Source organism: Pristiophorus japonicus, chromosome 16 (assembly GCF_044704955.1).
Source record: "Pristiophorus japonicus isolate sPriJap1 chromosome 16, sPriJap1.hap1, whole genome shotgun sequence".
Classification (NCBI taxonomy): Eukaryota; Metazoa; Chordata; class Chondrichthyes; family Pristiophoridae; genus Pristiophorus; species Pristiophorus japonicus.
In genome coordinates, this window is record NC_091992.1 from 31,231,837 (window position 1) to 31,255,120 (window position 23,284).

Below are 23,284 nucleotides of genomic sequence, written 5' to 3' on the forward strand. Positions count from 1 at the left end.
GTTGCACTTTATCAGGGAGGCTTTGAGGGTGACCTTGTAACGTTTCCTCTGCCCACCTTTGGCTCGTTTGCCGTGAAGGAGTTCAGAGTAGAGCACTTGCTTTGGGAGTCTTGTGTCGGGCATGCAAATGATGTGGCCTGCCCAGCGGAGCTGATCAAGTGTGGTCAGTGCTTCAGTGCTGGGGATGTTGGGCCTGGTTGAGGACGCTAATGTTGGTGCGCCTGTCTTCCCAGAGGATTTGTAGGATCTTGCGGAGACATCGTCGGTGGTATTTCTCCAGCAACTTGAGGTGTCCTCCTGTACATGGTCCATGTCTCTGAGCCATACAGAAGGACGGGTATTATTATAGTCCTGTAGACCATGAGCTTGGTGGCAGTTTTGAGGGCCTGGTCTTCAAATAACACTTTTCCTCAGGCGGCCGAAGGCTGCACTGGCGCTCTGGAGGCAGTGTTGAATCTCATCGTCACTGTCTGCTCTTGTTGATGAGAGGCTCCCGAGATATGGGAAATGGTCCACGTTGTCCAGGGCCACACCGTGGATCTTGATGACTGGGGGCAGTGCTGTGCAGCGAGGACAGGCTGGTGGAGGACCTTTGCCGTACAGATGTTTAGCGTAAGGCCCATGCTTTCGTATCCCTCAGTAAATACGTCGACTGTGTCCTGGAGTTCAGCCTCTATGTGTGCAGACGCAGGTATCATTCGCGTACTGTAGCTCGACGACGGAGGTTGGGGTGGTCTTGGACCTGGTCTGGAGACGGCGAAGGTTGAACAGCTTCCCACTGGTTCTGTAGTTTAGTCCACTCCAGCGGGGAGCTTGTTAACTGTGAGGTGGAGCATGGCAGCGAGGAAGATTGACAAGAGGGTTGGGGCAATGACGCAGCCCTGTTTGACCCCGGTCCGGACGTGGATTGGGTCTGTAATGGATCCGTTTGTAAGGATCACGGCCTGCATGTCGTCGTGGAGCAGGCGGAGGATGGTGACGAACTTTTGGGGGCATCCGAAATGGAGGAGGACGCTCCATCGACCCTCGCAGTTGACAGTGTCAAAAGGCCTTTGTAAGGTCGAAGAAGGCCAGGTATAAGGGCTGGTAAGATGGCTGCCGGGGTGGCAGCTCCCTCAAGAGCTCCCCTGCTAAACAACTCCCATCTTCTACCATCCGGCAACTTTCCACCCTCCCACTGTCTAAACTTCCCCTAGCCCTAACAATAGGGGGTCTTAAACACTTAAACCCTTACTTTAAACCCAACCCTGCGAATCCCACTTCAGGTCTACCTCAGGCTTCCCACCACAGCACCCATCGGCGGCGACGACCTGGATCTCTTCTGTCCTGTACAGTGCTCTCTGCTATCTCTCTGTGCGATATGTTCTCGAAATGAAAGGGTTTGTTAACCTGCTTGGCTGTAAGATTTACTCAAGCCTCTATTAATGCCATTTTCCCCTTGCTTTCTAAAGAAAAGAAAGAGAATGCTGTAGATACAAAGTGACAGACAATGTTTCTGACTGTGAAACAGGAAGTGCTGAGGGTTATTGGGAGGTGTGGCTAAACATCAAAATGTTATATTTTAATATCCTACATTCAACTACTGAAAAGATGGTGATCCCAAGTGAGAAGCCAGTCACCACAAGTGAAGGCTTAAAATAATTATATTAATTTTTCTATGGAAGTGGATGGTGTTCACCTGGATACTTGAATTGTAGGGATGATATATTGCACTTTATCACTGTGAACCCAGCCACAGAGTAGTTGTGTACTTAACATCCACCAGTATGTGCAAAATGATGTGATGGCGTGGGTAGCGTAGCTTCAATGTTCAGTTTTATTGGATGGTAAGGTATGACTCTACTGCACTCCTTCGCATGATTCCCCCACAGATTCCTGATGATCTGGAGAAGTAAGAGATGACAATTCTCGGGAGTAGAAAACTGTTCGATTACCATGATCGGTTATCAATGAGAGCATGTATTAAATGTAGAGTTTCTAATTTCCCAACAAGGTGCCTTAACCCATGCCTCATCTTGCAACAGAGCAATAACTCTAGACCCTCACATTTTTATGGTGTTTGAGATTAATGAATTAGTAACTACAAGTAAAGCATATAGGCTCTTAACATCGATTACCTGATGGATTGACAAGATAGAACAACATTTTGCTCTTAAAAAATTAGTTCACAAAATCACCAAGATATTTACGAATAAAGAAAGACATTTTGCCCATCTCTTTTATATTTACCCGGAAATATCCTAATGTTCTCCCTCATTGAAACATCCAATTGATTCGAAAATTACTTCAGCATTTTCATCTCCACTCTTTTATCTAGAAATCTGTAAAATCCTTACTCGACAGCATGAAACCACACGAGGCACATTACAGGGACAAGGCCACTCCGTGACCGTAACTCTTTATTACAGGACTCCAGAAGTGATGACCCTGCATGGCACCTCCCTTTAGATACCTGTGTGGTCAGGTAAGGAGTGTCTCCCACAAGTTCACCCCCTGTGGTCAGAGTGTGCACAGTAGTACAGTGGTGTTACATTGTAGTTACAGACATGACATCACCTTCCCCCCCAAAGTCTTACTGGGATCATAGGTTTAGTCTTTCAGGTGGTCTACGCTCCCTCGTGGAGCGCCGCAGTTGGGACTCTGGTTGTTGGACACTGACGGGAGTGTCTGTCACTTGTGGTGATTCCGGGCTGACCGCAGGGACTGTGCATTCTTCTGATTGCTCTTGTTGCACGTTTGCTGGCGGTAGTGTGAGCACCAGCTCATGGTCGTCTACAGGTTCCTCCGTGTCATTGCTGAACCTTTTTTTTTACTTGGTCCAGATGCTTACGGCATATCTTACCATTGTTGAGTTTTACCACGATGACCCTATTCCCCTCTTTTGTCAATTACAGTGCCCTCAAGCTATTTGGGCCCATGGCGTAATTGAGGACGAATACAGGATCATTTATTTATATACATCTCCCCCTTGAGTTACGGTCATGGTACTCGTTTTATGACTTGCACTTGCCCTCAACTATGTCGGTCAGGACTGGGTGGATGAGGGACAGCCAAGTTTTAAGTGTCCGTTTCATGAGTAGCTCTGTGGGCGGAACCCCCGTGAGTGAGTGCGGGCGGGATCTATAGGCCAGCAGGAGGTGTGATAGGCAGCATTGTAGGGAGGGTCCTTGAATTCTGAGCATATCTTGCTTAATGATTTGGACTGCCTGTTCCGCCTGGCCATTGGAGGCTGGCTTGAATGGTGCAGTCCTGACATGGTTGATGCCATTGCCCGACATAAATTCTCGGAATTCATAGCTCATAAAAGACAGGCCATTATCACTAACCAGGATGTCCGGCAAGCCATGGGTTACAAAGATCGCACGTAGGCTTTCCACGGTGGTGGATGACGTGCATGAATTCAGAATGATGCACTCGATCCATTTCGAGTACATATCTACTACAATGAGGAATATCTTCCCCATGACCGGGCCCGCGTAGTCAACGTGAATGCGTGACCATGGCCTGGTGGGCCAGGTCTGAGTCAATTCCAGGTCACCAAATGTGTGACCGGGCAATGGCCTTCATCATCACAATGCCTGGGTGCTCACTGTGGAGTTCCCTGATGAATGCCTCCCTGCCCTTCTGGGGCATGACTACCCGGCTGCCCCATAGTAGGCAGTCGGCTTGGATGGAGAGCTCATCCATCCGCCTGTGGAACGGTCTGACCTCCTCAGGGCATGCTCCGTGTGCAGGCGCCCAATCCCCAGTCAGGACACATTTCTTACTCAAGGATAGGAGGGGATCTCTCTTTGTCCAGATTTTGATCTGGCGGGCAGTGATGGGGGAGCCTGCACTGTCAAAGGCATCGACAGCCATGACCATTTCAGCGCTTTGCTCAGCTGCCCCCTCGGTGGTGGCCAGTGGGAGTCTGCTGAGCGCGTCAGCCAGGTTTTCAGTGCCGGGCCGGTGCCGGATGGAGTAGTCATAAGCAGCTAGCGTGAGAGCCCACCTCTGTATGCGAGCTGATGCGTTACCATTGACAGCCTTGCTGCCTGACAACAGGGATGTGAATGGCTTGTGGTCCGTCTCTAATTCAAACTTCCTACCGAAGAGGTACTGATGCATTTTTTTTTTACACCATAGACACATGCAAGCGCTTCCTTCTCGACCATCCGTATCCCCGTTCTGCTTGAGAGAGCGACCTGGAGGCATAAGCCACAGGTTGTAGCTGACCTTCAGCACGCAGCCAACCCCATAGGGCGATGCATCACATGTCAGAACTAAACGTTTACAGGGGTCGTACAGGGTCAACAACTTGTTTGAACAAAGTAGGTTTTGCGCCCGATCAAAAATCAGTTCCTGACAGTCCCCCCAAAACCAATCGCAACCCTTATGCAGGAGCATGTGTAGCGGCTCCAACAACGTGCTCAAGTTCGGCAGAAAGTTTCCGAAATAGTTCAACAGTCCCACGAATGAACGCAGCTCCGATGCGTTGCAGGGCCTGGGTGCTCGTCGAATCGCCTCTGTTTTGGATTCGGTGGGCCAAATCCCATCTGCATCAACCCTGCTGCCCAGAAACTCAACCTCAGGAGCTAAAAACATGCATTTAGACTTCTTGAGTCGCAGGCCCATCCGGTGCAGTCGGTGTAGCACCTCCTCCAGGTTGTGGAGGTGTTCCTCGGTGTCTCGACCCATGATGAGGATGTCGTCCTGGAATACGATCGTTCCCGGAATGGATTTAAGCAGGCTTTCCATGTTATGTTGAAAAATTGCGGCCGCTGTTCGAATGTCAAACAGGCACCTGTTATACGCAAACAGTCCCTTGTGCGTGGTGATGGTGGTCAATAGTTTAGATTCATCGGCCAGTTCCTGGGTCATACAGGCTGAAGTGAGGTCCAACTTGGTGAATAGCTTGCTGCATGCCAGCGTGGCGAAGAGGCCCTCCGCTCTTGGGAGTGGGTATTGGTCTTGTAGGGACACCCAATTGATGGTGGCCTTGTAGTCGCCACAGATCCTGACAGAGCCATCTGCTTTTAGAACGGGAATGATGGGGCTCGCCCAGTCGCTGAATTCAACAGGTGGTCTAATTCGCTCTCGATTTTTTCCTTCATCACATACGGCACCGCTCTGGCTTTGTGGTGCACTGGCCTGGCGTCCGGGGTGATGTGTATCACTACTTTAGTGCCTTTGAAAGTCCTGATGCCCAGTTGGAATAGTGACTCGAATTGTTGTAGGACTTGTGAGCACAAACTTCGCTCCACCGAGGATATTGCGTGAACATCTCCCCATTTCCAGTTCATCTTGGCTAGCCAGCTCCTCCCCAACAGTGCGGGGCCATTGCCCGGGACAATCCAGAGTGGCAGCCGGTTCACTAATCCATTGTGTGTGACAGCCATCATTGCACTGCTTAGCACCGGAATGATTTCTTTGGTGTAAGTCCGTAATTGTGTCTCAATATGTTCTCATTTGGATCTACTGGCTTTGAGTGGCCATAGCTTCTCAAATTGCTAAACGCCCATGAGTGACTGGCTGGCCCCAGTGTTCAGCTCCATGCGTACTGGGATGCCGTTCAACAAAACCCTCATCATCATTGGTGGCGTTTTGGTGTATGAACTGTGAATATTCGCCACATGGACCCGCTGAACCTCGGCATCCATCGATATGCCCCGAAAGTCATCCTGCCTCACAGAACCCTCTTCTGGTCCATCTGCCTCATATATTAGTCTGGTTGCAGATTTTCTGCACATTTGAGCTAAATGGCCACTGAGATTGCAGTTTCTGCAGACAAACTGTTGGAATCTGCAGGATCTGGCTGAGTGTTTTCCCCCACACCTCCAGCATGAGTTTAAAAGTTTCTCTTGTTGGGGACAAAGGGACGATGGCCAGGAATTCCGCGCTGACTGTCCCTTTGACTGCTCTTAAGTACCCTATTAGTGGGTGTCAATGGCCCCATCCCGGGCCACATTGTCCACTGTGATGGCGTGAACGTCTGTTCGGCCTGCCATTGTCTGTTGTGGTCCTGCTCTGGGGTCTATTGCTGCCTGATAAATGTCGGACTGCCCCTGCCTGCCTGCGGGGCTCTGAGCAACATTGATGATGTTGATTCCCTGATCCATCGCTGCGTTAGAGGCAAAATTGTGCACGTAAACCATTTTCACCTCTTCCTCCCCCGCCATGAAAGTTTGAGCTAACAACGCTGCCGCTTCCAAGGTCAAGTCCTTGGTCTCAATTAATTTGCGAAAAATTCCCGCATGACCGATACCCTCGATAAAGAAGTCCCTAAGCATCTCCCCCCTGCAGGCGTCTGTGAACTTAGAGGCTGGCCAAACGCCGGAGGTCCACTACAAAGTCCGGTATGCTCTGTCTTTCATGTCGGTGAGTGTAGAATCTGTGTCGAGCCATGTGTATGTTGCTCGCCGGTTTGAGGTGCTCCCCGATTAATTTGCTAAGCTCTTCAAAGGTTTTGTCTGACGGCTTTCCGGGTGGCAGTAAGTCCTTCATGAGCGCATAAGTCTTTGGCCTGCAGCTGGTCAGGAGATGAGTCCGTCGCTTGTCGGCCGCTGCATCCCCCAGCCAGTCTTTCATAACGAAGTTTTGCTGAAGCCTCTCAACAAAATCGTCCCCATCTTCCCCAACACAGTATTGTTCCTCTGTGCTACCGGTGGCCATTCTAGTGGGTCGTGAATTCCCGTTTCTCGTCGCCAATGTAAAGTCCTTACTCTACAGCATGAAACCACACGAGGCACATTCCAGGGACAAGGCCACTCTGTGACCTTAACTCTTTATTACAGGACTCCAGAAGTGATGACCCTGCGTGGGACTTCCCTTTAAATACCTGTGTGGTCAGGTAAGGAGTGTCTCCCACAAGTTCACCCCCTGTGGTCAAGGTGTGCCTCTAAGTTGAGTGTGCACAGTAGTACAGTGGTGTTACATTGTAGTTACAAACATGACAAAGTCCATTCCATTGACTGATCATTGTTGAAGAATCGAAGAATGCATGCTTAATTTTGCTGAAGATACAAAGCTAGATGGGAATCTAAGTTGTGAGGATGATGTAACGAGGCTTCAAGAGCATATAGACAGGCTAAGTGAATGGGCAAATGGAATATAATGTGGCGAAATGTGACATTATCCACTTTGATAGGAAAAATAAAAAAGCGGAGTATTTTTTAAATGGTGAGAGATTGGGAAATGTTGGTGTACAGAGGGCCCTGGGTGTCCTTGTACACGGATCACAAAGTTAACATGCAGGTATAGCAAACAATTAAGAAAGCAAATGGTATGTTACATGAGTAAAAACATCATTGCAATTGTATAGGGCCCTGGTGAAACTGTACCTGGAGTATTATGTACAGTTTTGGTCTCCTTACCCAAGGAAGGATATACTTGCTACAGAGGGAGTGCAACGAAGGTTCACCAGACTGAGTCCTGACATGGCGGGATTGTCCTCTGAGGAGAGATTGAGCAGACTAGGTCCATATTATCTTGAGTTTAGAAGAATGAGAGGTGATCTGATTGAAACATACAAAATTCTTACAGGGCTGGACAGGATAGATGCAGGGAGGATGTTTCCCATGGCTGGGGAGTCTAGAACCAGGGGTCACAGTCTCAGAATAAGGGGTCGGCCATTTATGACTAAGATGAGGAGAAACTTCTTTACTCAGGGTGGTGACTCTTTGGAATTATCTACCCCAGAGGGCTGTGGAGGCTCAGACTTTGAGTATATTCAACACAGAGATTGATAGATTTTTGAATATTAAGGGAATCATGGGATATGGGGACAGTGCAGGAAAGTAGAGTTGAGGTAGAAGATTATCCATGATATTGAATGGCGGGGCAGATTCGAAGAGCCGAATGGCCTACTCCTGCTCCTAGTTCTTATAATCTTTTATTCTTAAGTGTTCCAGTCGAATTGTGGGCAAACTCCTAATTCAATAGAAATAACTTTAAGGGCATGAAATTATTTATAGTTAGGGTCTAGCTGAGCCTTGCACATATATAACAGGCCTCCAGATCAGCCATTGCACAATTCGCCTAGTTTAGAGAGAAAGTCAATTGCCATTTTTATTAAGTGGAAATTTGTGCCCTTAAAATCAGTTTTATTGAAAATGACAAAATCTTACCCAATTTTGCTTAACTCAGAAGATGATTTGGTTCAGTATAGTTGAGGTGTTGAAGTAATTCTTCTCTGCAGTGTTGAGTTTGGAGGGGAATACTGTTGAGGTTTGAGCATTTGTTTACCGGGTGAGACAATTTGTTGAGGAACTCTGTAGAAATATGAATTTCTTGGGGAAATCTAGAGTTCAAATCCAGCAGCCTTGAGCATTAAACCATGGAACTCTGCAGCTGACATCTTCGAGGTTGGAGCATCTATTGGTAAAAGCATAGATAATTATCATATTTTACAGCATCTGACGGAGAGAGAGTCTGCAGCTATCACTGGTGATCCTTTAGGGGATGCCTGGAAGGCAAATCTATTATTTAGGAAGCAAGAACAGCTAGACTGTTGGAATTGTCACCTGGGAAACAAATTTACAGATTAATACTATCCTGTGGGAACGTTCGGGTTAAGCACCTGGATACACTCAGTCATGGTCAGCAATCGGGATTTCGTATTTTTAATAAGTTTGGATGAGTTTTGCAAGTGTCTGCTTGGATAGATTTTTGGCAGTTGAAATTTTGGATTGAACCTTTCCAAATCTAACATGGATCACCAATACCTGTGAGCTAGTGCTAATGAATGTAAAATTGAGATGATATTTGCAGTGTGAAATTGCATAAACTGGAAATGGACTTGATGCTAGCTAGCTTTGAAACAAATCATCTGTGAAGGAGACTTTCATCTTGTGTCGTGTCTCATTTCAAACCAAGAACTGAAAGGGTGGCTTTGTTACACCTGTTGTGCTACCTGGTGAATATGGGAGACAGAATAGCGTGCACACAGTTACCGTCTTTTTCACCCCACCATCAACTTCTTGACAGTCACCAGTGAACAGAAGCTGAACTGCGCCAACCGTATCAACACTGCAGGTAGAAGGGTGGGCCAAAGACTGGGTACTATGGGATGCGTGGCTAACCACTTGACCCCTCAAAGCATCTCCAACCATGTACAATGCTCAAATCAAGAGCGTGATTAGAATCCTTGATACTTGCCTGGATGGATGCAGCTGCAACAACACAAGAAATGCAACACCGTCCAGGACAGAGCAGTTTGCTTGATGGGTGTCCCCACCACTGGGCTCAATATCCACCCCCTCCCATACCAGTGCAGGATGTATGATTTACAGGCTACAATTCATAACTCACCAAGATAACTTCAACATCTCCCTCTCCTGTGACCTCTGCTACCAAGAAGAACAATGTTGTGAGAGTACTTTCATCTCCAAGTTCCCCTCCCTAACACCATCCTAACTTGAACCTCATTGTTGCTGGGTCAGAATCCTGGAATTCCCTACCTAACACAATCCCAACACCACCACCTCAAAAGAACTAGGCATGGGCAATAACTGCAGCCATTCCCGGGTCACCCACTCCAAAAACAAATTTAAAAAATCTGTGGCAGACAATTTGTGTACAGCAAAGTGCCATAAACAGCAATGCAAAAAATTACAAGATTATGGGCTAGAAATTCAGTTTTTGGCAATATCGTTTTTTTTTGTCATTTTTTGAAAAAAAAATACCATTTAAAGACGTCGCCATTTTTTAAGTGGGTAAAATTGGCAAAAAAATGCACCCTACGGTAAAAATCGGCGTTGCATGAGGATACACGGTGGAAACAGAAGTCCTTGCCAACTTTAGCCCGAGGCCTGTCACCGCCAAAAATACAGGCCATGGGAGGGGAGAAAACACACAAAAAGTTGTAAAAATAAAAAAAAAATCAGGAAACATTCATTGTACTCTAAACAAATGAAGCGCTGAAAAAGAATTAAAAAAATAAAAACTTCAATTTACCTTTTTTGTCGGTCTTCATACCTCTCGCTGTTTCTGGGGCTTCAAGGCAGGCTTTTCTCAGGCGTTTTATTTTCACCCTGAGTACGGGTTTGCCGAATAGCCAATTTTACACGGTCACATTTTTTGTGGTGTTACACATTGCCGATCCGCTTTTCGGTGATATTTCAAAACTGCCATTCGTTAACGTTGGCCAATATGGTGAATACCTTTTACCGTCAAAAAAGGCAAAATATCAGCGCAAAATGTGCGCAAGGCTGGCCAATTTCTCCCCAATCTGTTTTAATGGTGTTGGTTGGAGACAACAACCGCAAGATCTCCCCTGCTCTTTGAATAGTCCCATGGGATCTTTTATGCCTACCTGACTCAGTTTAATGTCTCAATAGACAGCTACTCTGAGAGTGTAGCATTCCATCAGTGCTACACTGAAGTGTCAGCCAAGTTGGCAAAGGTTTGACGATGGGTCCATATTCAAAATGTTAACATCTCTATTCTCTCCATAGATGCTGTCTGATCAGTGTTTCCAGCATTTTCTGTTTTTGCTTCAGATTTATAGCATCTGCAGTTTTTTGCTTTTGTTTATAAAGAATTATGACACCGTTTTAATGATATAAAGAGACCTTGATGTGAATTGGACTATTTTCTAATATAAATACCAATTTGAAGATTTAAAGCAATAATTTGAGTTGGAACAATATTTAGCTTTCATTAATATTTATGGAACATTAGTAACTTGTGCACATTGATGATATTGCTAAATCCCAACTCCCTAATCTAGTATAATATTATGACATAGGGCATTAGGCAGGAGTAATATTCAATATGCTTTTATAATTGGCTTCCTTAATGACCAATACAATTGTTGATTCCGGTTTCAATGTACCAAAATGTTACTGTTAGTGAATTAAAAGATGTATGTTTTAAAATAAAGTTTCAGATTGTTTAGTACTGCATTCCCACTTAAAGAGAAATTGCTTCTATCCTATCTTTTTAATTAATGAATTCAGATTTTCAAGTTCCAAGTTAATTATTATTTATTATTAGGAAAATGTTCCAACTGAGTTCTGTTGATTTGAATGTCAAATTTGCAATAACCTGGGGACTTGTAACCTGAGGAGTACAATTATTTCCTTGACATTTAGTTATGGATGACTGTCGGGTAACTACTTTTCAATAAACATCTGGGGCTAGAAATTAGCCAGCATAACGCATGTTTTAACGCAATTTTTTCACGTCAAAATTGCTTTTTTGTTCTTAAAATAAAGTACACAAAAGTCCCCAAAGTTTAAGAATAGCGATTTCAAAATATCGCCATTTTCTGGATCGCCATACCTTAAAAATAGGAACGTCTAAATTTGGCCATTCGGCAAACCTGTACTTGGGTCAGAAAGCAACGCCTGAAAAAAAACAGGCATTGTAGCCTAAGAAACGTAGGTAAGTAAGAAGACCGACAAAAAAGGTAAATTGAAGTTTAAAAAAAAAAATAGTTTCAGCGATTTCATTTCGAAAGGCATTTCTCATTTTTTAAAATTTTATTTTTGTAATTTTTTTTGTGTTTTCTTCCCTGTATTTTTGGCGCAATTGGTCTTGCTGTAAAGTTAGAGAGGACGGCAGTATTAAACACAATTCCTCCAGCAACGCCGTTTTTTAACGGCGGGTTTTTTTTGGCCAAACTTACCCACTTTAAAAAAAGGCAAAATTTTTCTTATTTCTTCACGAAAGTGACATTATTTATCAAATAATGACAGACTGGGGAATTTCTAGCCCCTGGTCTAGTGTAAGTTGTTTGGTTATGGTTTGGAAAATGTTCTGACTCTTGCTTGCATACAGTTTAGAGTCTACTGCCCTGAAAATCTGATCGGCCCACTCTGCTAGTGGAAGTGATCCGCAAGTCCGCTGATAGCTGAAGGTGGAGAACCCGGGACTGGGTCAGTAGTGTGGTTGGGGCAGGCTGCTGGTACCTGCAGGTGTGCATCAGCAACGCTTTGGGCAATCTGCCCTTGCAAGGCAGCATGGTCCACTGCCACTTCCCCAGGGGTGGCCCAAGGTCCGTGTGGGCGGAGGAACACGAAGAAAAAAAAGTCTTGGTTTCCAAAAGAAGCCATTTTCTCGGACAAGAAACAATCCCCTTTGGGTTCAATTATTGAACTCTGCAGAGCTTCTGGAGCTTTTGAAATCGATTCACACCAGCTCTCAGCTAGCAAGAGGCCTTTTAAGGGCATAAATTCACAGGATAGTACAAGAGCTCTTGCAGATACGCCCCCATGACATGTTGGATGGTAGAGCAACACCCCCGACCTGAAAATGGATGCAGCTTAAAAGATGGGGTTATCCCAGTGGAACCAGGTTCTGCCCCATTTTACAGTCCCTGATCCAGAGATCCAGTCGGATTGCTCCTTGGTTCTGATTGGATTTCCTAGCATAAGTATTTAATAAGATTTCAATGTTCTGCTCACTTGCAAAATGTTATGATTCCTTGCAAAAGTCATACTTACTTTATTGAATGTAGTTCAATTTTAAAGTGTTAGGGAGTGTTGTTTTCTTCATTTGTGAGTATTATTAATTGTCAAAACTGGTTAGTTAGTTCCTTTTTGATAGTTCACATAAACACGAGTTACCGACAAACTGTTTGAGGCTGTTTGTGACACTGAACAGATCAGGGTGTTCTAGGCATAAATATGGTTCGATATTTGTGGGTCTGTCATATGGGACAAAATACTTGACTCTTTAAACTGTAGGAAATTAAGGTTGGTGCGCAGAGCTAATAATATACAGGTAGTACATTGGTGTCGTATGTTGGGAGTTTCAGCTTTGATTCACTGATTCACGGGGTCACCAGCCTGGGCTGTGCTGCTGCAGGAAGATGACATATCTCTCATAGAAAGGAGGTGGAAAACACAAATGTCTTCACCAGTCTGCTTTTAGGTGGCACCAGGTGGCATTGGAGGCTGTGTGTGAGCAAGCTATCTGCTCTGCCTGCTGACTACAAGGAGGTGCGGGGCTTAGGCTTAAACTAAGGAAGAACGAGCATGAAAACACCTCAAAAATGTGAATAATATAATATGAAAAGGATGACACAAATTTTAATAATTTAAAAATAAATATTTTAATTTTCTGTTAAACTGCAATTATGCGTCACATTTATTTTAATTTTTTTTCTTGATAAAGCCGTCTTGTTGAACGTTTAGAAAATATGAAGAAGAATGTGATGGGAAATGGCTTGTCTCAATGCTTGCTATGTGGAGAGTTGCTTGGATTTCTGGGATCAACATCTGTCTTCTGTCAGGACTGCAGGCAGGTAAGACATTTCTCAATGATACTTTTGAGGCTATTTATATATTTCTGATTTAATTTTAATAACCCAGTTCAGTTAGCAATATGATGCTCCGGTGGAGGAGTCTTATTTGCAATGTGGTCTTATCGATACTGAATTTGTCAATATTCATTAAATTCTGAAAATGAATTGAAGTATATCAGAAAATAGATAGTTTGGATGAATCATAGGAACTGATAAATAAACAATTGTGATCCTGTGTTTTATATTTGGTTCCATGTATAATATACACCACTTAGTTGGAAATTCCATAATTAATTGATATTCTAAGATTTGTCAACAAAATATCAACTAAATGTAAAGGGATTAGTGTTACTTTCCTTTGGACTAGTTTACGATGATAGACAACTTGGTGTAAATAGAACCAGTAATGATATTAAAGGACCAGTTCTAAAAAATTATTTGCAAATAAGAAAATAGGATTAAAATGAATGTTCCAACACAACACTGACCATCTTTATAAAGTTGCCTGCAATGTGCCTGCTGAACGCCTGCTATTAAGAGATCTTGGCACCATTAATGGTGCTATCTGAGTGTGAGAATTTACAGAACATTTACTTTGAACCAGTAATTTGTGTTGGAAAATGACTTTTCCCCAAACAAAAGCAGAAAGACTTGGAATGCTCACATCCTGTGGGCCACTCAAAAGATTACAAATTGCAGCTTTACATGTGGCCTATATATATGTTGCAAAAACTGGCAGGTCTTGGTAAGAAGATTGAAGAAGCAAAAATGATGAAGGATATTGCAACAGATCGAAGGTTTACTCGTGTAAAAACAGAAAACACTAGAAATACTTAACAGGTCAGGCAGCATCTGTGGAGTGAGAAACAGAGTTAACGTTTCAGGTCGCTGACCTTTCATCAGTGTTATGTATGCTAACCTCACCAATGAGTAAGGCTTGCCATCAGGGGGCACACCTGTGGGAGACCTAAGGGTCACCCGTGCACCCTGGGCAAACAGGTGTAAAAGGCAATCCACCATGCTGCTTCCTCACTTTGGAGTTACATTAGAGACCAAGGTCACACTGGTTTGAGCTTACAACACAGTCTCGTGGAGTTATTCTGAACTTAACAATCAGAATTGGAAAAAGTTACACATGTAACAGGTTTTCAGTAAGTGTAGGGGCAGGAGAGGAAAGAACAAAAGGAAAGGTCTGTGATAGGGTGGAAGGCTGGAGAGATTAAATGACAAACAGGACCATGGTGCAAGGTGAATGGAGATGGTAATGGGACAAGTAAAGAAACAAAAAATAGATCTTGAGGAGGTGTAAATGGCAATACACCGCAGCCCTGGACAACGTGGACCATTTCCCATACCTTGGGAGCCTTTTATCAACAAAAGCAGACATTGTTGAGGAGATTCAACACCACCTCCAGGGTGCCAGCGCAGCCTTCTGTCGCCTGAGGAAAACAGTGTTCGAAGACCAGGCCCTCAAACCTGCCACCAAATTCATGGTCTACAGGGCTGTAGTAATACCCGCCCTCCTGTATGGCTCAGAGACATGGACCATGTACAGCAGACATCTCAAGTCGCTGGAGAAATATGACCAACAATGACTCCGCAAGATCCTACAAATCCCCTGGGAGGACAGACGCACCAACATCAGTATCTTCGTCCAGGCCAACATCCCTAGCACCGAAGCACTGATCACACTTGATTAGCTCCGCTGGGCAGGCCACATTGTCCGCATGTCAGACACGAAACTCCCAAAGCAAACGCTTTACTCTGGCTCATTTGCCATGAAGGAGTTCAAAGGTGGGCAGAGGAAACGTTACAAGGACACCCTCAAAGCTTCTCTGATAAAGCAAGATTCCCACCGATACCTGGGAATCCCTGGCCAAAGACCACCCTAAGTGAGGAAGTGCATCCGGGAGGGCGCTGAGCATCTCGAGTCACATCGCCGACTGCATGCAGAAGACAAGCGCAGGCAGCACAAAGAATGTGCAGCAAACCAGTCCCACCCTCCCTTTCTCTCAAAGACTATCTGTCCCACCTGTGGCAGGGACTGTGGCGCTCGTATTGGACTGTTCCGCCACCTAAGGACTTGTAAGAAAAATTTGGTATTAGGGGTACCAGCGGGACAAGGGTTAAAGTGCTGGTTCCTGCACCGACCCATAAGGAGGTAAAAGGCCTCTCTTCAGCCTTGTACTAAGGCTCCAGAAGTTATCAATTCAATAATATTCCGACAGGATACGATGTGAGAACCTAAACAGACATTGATAAGACCTTGCGAAGAGGCTCGAGGCGGACTCACGGGCACCAAGGAGAATCAACAAATTCTGACCTAATGAAGTCATTCTAGTCACGGCCTAAGGTGGTCACGAGGGTCTTGGCCTGTCAATCCAAAGTAGCACTAATAAGGTAGTCCAATTAGAGAAGTAGCACTGATAAGGCAGTCCAATTAGAGATCTAGGGAGGTCTTACCAGGGAACGGAGGGGTTTTTGAAATGTATAAAAGTTGTATGATTGTGCTGTTCGGGAAGCATCTCCACTCACAGGCGGCTGTGATGAGAGGTGTTCCCGGACGTTCGTAATAAAAGATCGTTATACCTTTCCATCCGTCTCTGCCTGCTAACTCCGGGGGCTGTTACGCGGGTTGGGGCGAGCGTCGACCCTCTATATCAGGGGGCCCGCTCGTGGGAGGAGAAGCCTTCCCATTTTCCCTTACAGGACTCGTATTAAGAGTGGAAGCAAGTCTTCCTCGATTCTGAGGGACTGCCCATGATGATGATGATGCAATGGCAATAGCAAAATCATTACCAACAGTTGCTGTACGACAAAATGGGGGCAGTGGTTATTGTTGAACCCAGTGTTGAGTCCGGAAGGCTGCAAAGTGCCGAAGCTATGTAAAGCCTGATGAGTTAAAAATATATTTGGCATTCCTACCATACCATTGGGTGTTGGAAATATTTCATTTGAATGTGTCACCCGAGTATTTTCTTTTAATGTGCATAGATTAATGCTAAGCACAGTCATTAAGTTTTAAATGATCTGGCAAATGTTAATCTTGTGCAGTCCTTGTGTTGGGATTGTGCCAGGTAGGTTTATATCTCTGCAAACTGTAAAGCACCTGTTATAAGCAGGATTCACCTTTTCAAAATCACAATTGTCTTTTAATCTATAACTGTGAATCAATTATTTGAAACATACTATATACTTGGATATTCATCTGGCTTTGTAATGCTGTGTGATAAACCTTTATTTAAAAAAAACAATATTTGTAAGGTTCAGTGTTTCATGAGATGAGGGATATTCATGCTGGGGAATTCACTACTTCGGATACCTAGTGACATCAAATACAACTGACCTGAGACTGGGAGTATTAGCAGTCCGGTTTTGTTAAAGCAAGAGCTGAGGCGAAGAGGTTTGAATTGCTGGAGGATAGTTCGGAGACATTTTACTTTTTAAACCGATGCTTGCATCAGTTAATGGAACCTGAGAAGGTACCTGTGGCAGGTGCAAATTTATGACTTGCTGCTTCTACAGTTGAAGGCAGCACAGGAGGTCAGTGGAGATCAAATGTCCACAATGTTATTTTCTCACAGCATTTCCCATAGCTGTAGGAGCACTAGTGCCTCACACACTTCACCCTCTGTTGATGCAGGGCACACAATCAGGGGAGTGTTGGACCCAAAATATTCTGTAGAGAGGGCAGCAGGTGTTTTGCCTTTGCTGCCATGCTGGTGAATCTCTTGATTAAGATTTTATGGAGCATACAGTACACCATCACCATTCAGACACATTCTTCGGAGATACATTTTGCACATAATATTGTTTTTTATTTTGAATGGCGTGACTTGACCCGATAGAGCAGTGATGAGCATATGCATACACATGATGCCCTACACCCTTTGGTAACTGTCCAAGAAACCTCACTGTCTTGACCTCTGTTGCTGCAGCTCAGTGCCAAATTGTACACTCTCTCATGCATGTGTTTTTGTTGTGTATGCAATAACTGTTAGACTGAGTACTGTTTAACTCCAAGAGGTATGACCCTGGCTCTGCTTTATTAAGGCCCAAAGTGACTAATATACAAAATGGCGTGCAGCCCAATGGCCTCCAACAATGACGCCATCTAGTGGCTAGTGATCCCAGAAGTACATACATGACAATACCCCCCTCTGAGATATTAACAGTCTTTTACAAATTGAGACGGTCCGGTGTTTTACGCTCCGGGTTGACCCCCTCAGTTTAACTCCAGCCTTGGGTGACTGTTCAGAGTCTGTTGTTATGGGTGGCTGACCTGGTGGGAGTGGCAATGGCCATGTCAGGGATTGAAAATCCATTTTCATTGAACATGTCAGTGATTGAAAGTCCCGATTCACTGATGACCACTGATTTCTCTGATGGCTGGGGGTAGGTTAGTTGGTCGTCGGTTGTCTCTTCCACCGACTGTTCCGGTTCATTTGTGTGCCGCAGCTTTGTCTGATCCATATGTTTCCTGCATGTTTGCCCATTTTTGAGCTTGACAATAAATACTCTGTTGCCCTCCTTGGCCATGACAGTACCAATGATCTACTTGGGACCCTGACCTTAATTCAGAACATATACAGGATCATTTACAGAAATATCGTGTGACACAGCTGCGCGATCGTGATACCCTTGCTGACTTTGTCTTCCATATTCAACATGATTATTCAAGCCAGGGTGTACAAGAGATAGCTTGGTCTTAAGACTTCTCAGCATCATTAGTTCAGCAGGTGAGACCCCGGTAAGCATGTGTGGTCTTGTCCTGTAACTAAGTAGTATGCATGACAGGCGGGTCTGCAGTGACTCTTGGGTTACTCACTTCATACTCTGCTTTATGATTTGGACAGCACGTTCTGCTTGCCCATTGTATGCAGGTTTGAACGGTGCTGACCTTGCATGTTTGATACCATTGAACTCTTGAAACTTCTGACTGGTGAAGCACGATCCGTTGTTGTGAACAACGATGTCAGGCAGACCATGTGTCGCAAACGTGACCCTGAGATTCTCAATGGTAGCTGTGGATGTGCTGGATGACATGATTATACACTCTATCCCCTTCGAATATGCATCCATCACAACTAAAACCATCTTCCCCAGGAAGAGACCTGCAAAAAGTCTATGTGGATCCTGGACCATGGTTTGGGTGGCCACGACCACAGACTCGGCAGCGATTCCGCTGGTGCTTTGCTGAGCTGCATGCAAGTGTTGCACTGATTCCAGCTCAGAATCAATTCCTGGCCACCATACATGAGATCTGGCGATGGCTTTCATCATTACCATGCCGGGATGTGTGCTATGTAGCTCACGTACAAATTTCTCTCTCCCTTTCTTGGGCATAACAACACGATTGCCCCACAGTATACAATCCGACTGAATAGACAGTTCGTCTTTGCAACGAATATAAGGTTTGGTCTCCTCGCACATTGGTCTGCCATACCCAAGCAAATTACCTTTGAGGATGCAACTCTTCACCCCCGATAAAATTGGGTCCTGGCTGGTCCAGGTCTTAACTTGTTGAGCCGTGACAGGGGTTCCTTCACTCTCAAAAGCATCCATAACTAACAATAGGTCCGCCGGTTGTGGCGTTTCCACCTCTGGTGTGGGCAACGGCAAACGGCTCAAAGCATCGAACCAATTCTCGGTGCCAGGTCTATGGCGAATAACATAACCATAAACGGATAATGTCAGCGCCCACCTCTGGATGCGGGATGAGGCATTGGTATTGATACCTTTTGTTTTCCGAGAACAGTGAAATGAGCGGCTTGTGATCTGTCTCCAGTTCGAACCGAAGACCAATCAGGTACTGATGCATCTTTTTAACCCCATACACGCAGGCAAGTGCTTCTTTCTCTACCATGCTGTAGGCTCTTTCCGCTTTAGATAAACTTTTTGAAGCATACGCGACTGGTTGAAGTTTACCCGATTCATTAGCTTGTTGGAGTACGCAATCAATTCCATATGACGAAGCATCACAGGCCAATACTAAACGTTTACATAGGTCATAATGTACCAGCAGCTTGTTGAAGCAAAGCAGATTAGTGGCTTTCTCAAAAGCTCTGTCTTGAGATGCACCCCACACCCAGTTGTCGTCTTTTCTTAGCAGCATGTGCAATGGTTCTAATAAGGTGCTCAATTTAGGTAGGAAGTTACCGAAGTAGTTGATAGATCCAGGATGAATGCAGCTCCATCATATTCTGCGGCTTGGGTGCATTCTTGATGGTCTTGGTTTTCGTGTCTGTGAACCTGATGCCGTCAGCAGCAATTTTCCTCCCCAAGAATTCGACCTGTGGTGCCATGAAGACGCACTTCGAGCGTTTCACTTCGAGTCCCACTTTGTCCAGATGATGTAGAACCTCTTCCAGGTTGTTCAGATGTTCCTCAGAGTCATGACCTGTGATGAGGTGGTCATCTTGGAACAAGCCGGTTCTGGGAACGGACTTCAGTAGACTCTCCATGTTCCTCTGGAAATATTGCTGCAGCCGAGCGAATTCCAAAAGGGCACCTGTGATAAATAAACAGTCCTTTATGCGTGTTAATGCATGTAGGTCTCTTCGATGTCTCGACCAGCTCCTGTGTCATGTAGACTGACATCAGATCCAGTTTGGTGAACAACTCCCCCCCGGCTAGCGTTGCAAACAAGTCATCAGCCTGTGGTAACGGGTACTGATCCTGTTTCGAAACCCTGTTGATCGTAGCCTTGTAGTCTCCACAGATTCTGACTGTGCCATCACTTTTCAACACAGGAACAATGGGGCTGGCCCATTCATTAAATTCAACTGGTGATATGATCCCTTCATGCTGGAGTCTGTCCAGTTTGATTTCGACCTTCTCCCTCATCATATACGGAACTGCCCGAGCTTTATGATGGACGGGTCTTGCATCCGAGTTCACGTGGATCTGCACCTTGGCTTCCATGAAGTTTCTGGTGTCTGGTTCGAACAGCGAGGGAAACTTGCTCAGTACTTGGCACATGTATCTTCCTCCGATGACAACTCCTTGATGTCGTTCCAGTCGCATCTGATTTTTTTCAAGCCAGTTCCTGACGAACAGCATTGGGCCGTTGCCTGAGACAATCCAAAGTGGTAACTCGTGAACCGCACCGCCATACGACACTTTAATTGTGGCACTGCCAATCACCGGAATGAGTTTTTTGGTGTATGTGTGCAACTTGGCATTGACTGGACTTGGCCTGGGCCTCACAGCCTTAGTATCCCACAGCTTGTCGAAAGCCCTCTGACTCATTATCAATTGACTCGCCCCCGTGTCCAGTTCCATCGATACTGGCACCCCATTAAATTTCATGTTGATCATTATTGGTTTGCTCTTGGTTAGGAACAAGTACAGTCCATACACTTCCTCCTCTGGTATCTCGGATTGCTTAAATCGTCACTGCCGGTGCCGGTGATTTCTCCCACAACGCCAACACGGAAAAATCGGATGCATTCCCGCTCCAACAATCCAATTGTGCTCATTTTTGCATGCAAAGGTTCTTGTTGCCTCATCGCCAAATGTTGTGTATGCAATAACTGTTCGAGTACTGTTTAACTCCAAGAGGTATGACCTTGGCTCTGCTTTATTAAGGCCCAAAGTGGCTGATATACAAAATGGCTGGCCTTTTATACTTGGGCTGCACACACGTGCGTGCAGCCCAATGGCCTCCAACAATGACGCCATCTAGTGGCTAGTGATCCCAGAAGTACATACATGACAATACCCCCCTCTGAGATATTAACAGTCTTTTACAAATTGAGACGGTCCGGTGTTTTACGCTCCGGGTTGACCCCCTCAGTTTAACTCCAGCCTTGGGTGACTGTTCAGAGTCTGTTGTGATGGGTGGCTGACCTGGTGGGAGTGGCAATGGCCATGTCAGGGATTGAAAATCCATTTTCATTGAACATGTCAGTGATTGAAAATTCACTGATGACCACTGATTCCTCTGATGGCTGGGGGTAGGTTGGTTGGTCGTCGGTTGTCTCTTCCACCGACTGTTCCGATTCATTTGTGTGCCGCAGCTTTGTCTGATCCATATGTTTCCTCATGTTTGCCTATTTTTGAGCTTGACAATAAATACTCTGTTGCCCTCCTTGGCCATGACAGTACCAGTGATCCACTTGGGACCCTGACCTTAATTCTGAACATATACAGGATCATTTTTTTTTTTTTCGTAGCCAATTTTTCCAATTCTTTGTCAAATCACAAACGCCAGAAGTCACACGGAAATATCGTGTGACACAGCTGCGCGATCGTGATACCCTTGCTGACTTTGTCTTCCATATTCAACATGATTACTCAAGTCTGGGTGTACAAGAGATAGCTTGGTCTTAAGACTTCTCATCATCATTAGTTCAGCAGCCCAATGGCCTCCAACAGTGACGCCATCTAGTGGCTAGTGATCCCAAAAGTACGTACATGACAGTTTTAGCAGAGCATTGATGACATTTTGGATGTACTGATAGAATGACTCACGATTGTCAAATCTCCTGTGATGGCTTAAAAAAAAGTCTTGAACATAAAAGTAAAGGCTGTGGTCACCTTAAAATCCAGAGACCAAGTTGTAGTCATGGTTGATTGCCCTTCCAGCTCGGGTAACATAAAATGATATGATTGCATTAGTATCTCCATAGAAAACCCTGGCTGTTTCACACTCTATTCCGCAGCCATATCGAGATAGCTGCTCCTGAGACAATAGATTGAAGGACTATAAGGGTTCTACGTTGTCTGTACTTCCTTTCAGTTCTCTGCCTTGACATAAGCACTAAATATAAAGAAATAATGACAATGCTGTTCATTGGGTTAAGTGTTAGTTTTTACTTTGGTTTAAAGTAAAGGCAAACAACAACTTGAGTATTTAAGTTGAATTTAAATAAGGGCAACATAAATGGAACCAGTAATACAGCAAACCAAGCTTATATGCCCAAAGGGGGATGTCGAACTTATTTGTAAAAATGTTTATTTGCAGCTCTCCTACCATGGGAACGACATACAGAACCAGGATTCCTATAGAGAAATCCATGATGCTGCCTTTGAAACAGGTGGAGTTTTTTGGGAGGTGGGGGTGGAGAATGGACAGGGGAGTTAGAATTGTGATCGCTCGAGATTGAGACTGAGGCAGTATGAAAACAAGCTGAAAGTCGACAAAAATCAAATTGCCCCCATGTACAGCTTACTGCAGGCAAAAGTTGTAAAAAAGAAAACCCCTTTAAACCTCACTTCCACCAGCTGTCCTGGCAAGTTCGCACTCTTACTTTCATGCAGGTGTACCATGTCCTCCGTGTAACTGGAGCATCAATGACAGGCATTCTGATAACTGATATCATCCCACCAGTACTGCCTTGTCTAACTTGGGAATGGAAACAGGCATTCCCACTTTCACTTTCAGCCAAATTTCATACTCCTGACAGATTGTCTAATCCACAAACCTCATTCCAAAAATGCCAACAGTATGACCCAAAATACAAAGGAATGGGGGGCTATTGTTTGTTGCATTCTGGAAGAAAACAGAAACTGCAATGGCACAATACAAAATCCAAAGGCAAATTTTTATTTGTGCATATTGATTAAAATACTTCTGGCATGGTGCAGCCTTTTTCTTTTTTCACTCATTGTTCTATCTCAAAATGAAGCAATCGTACAAGATTCATTTAATACCGTTCACAAATGCCAATGCAGTAAGCCCATGTAGAATTTGCTCTTTTTTTCTAGTAAGGCATCTGGATTTTCTAAAATTGATTTTGTTCTATTTAGAAGCTGTATGTGATTTTTTTTCCCCCTCATGCCACTGAGAACTGATACAGTACTATTGACTGATCTGAGTCATCACCCAACAGATTCAGTGACATTTCACATTTCTCGAAAAAAAAACAAATTAACAGCCGTTTGACATTTGTGTTTGACATGCCATATTCTCGGCTGAATGCACAAATACAGCCTGATGCTTAAAATATATATCCAGAATACGTAAAGGATATTGGGGCTCTCTTTTCTATTTTCTCAATGTCTGTTGGACAGAGATCACACAACTGCTGAAATGTTTTATTTTATGTTCTC

The 23,284-nt window shown here is 44.7% G+C and overlaps 1 protein-coding gene across 4 annotated transcripts in view; it reads left to right on the top strand.

Annotated features, from left to right (window-relative positions):
- LOC139226422 (rab effector Noc2-like) overlaps positions 1-23,284 on the top strand; it is a 300,066-nt gene that overhangs the window by 143,203 nt on the left and 133,579 nt on the right. For all 4 annotated transcript variants that reach the window (XM_070857183.1, XM_070857186.1, XM_070857185.1 and 1 more), the window contains one exon: positions 13,099-13,228. In XM_070857183.1, the coding sequence (XP_070713284.1) occupies positions 13,099-13,228 (130 nt within the window). The remainder of the gene's footprint in view (positions 1-13,098; positions 13,229-23,284) is intronic.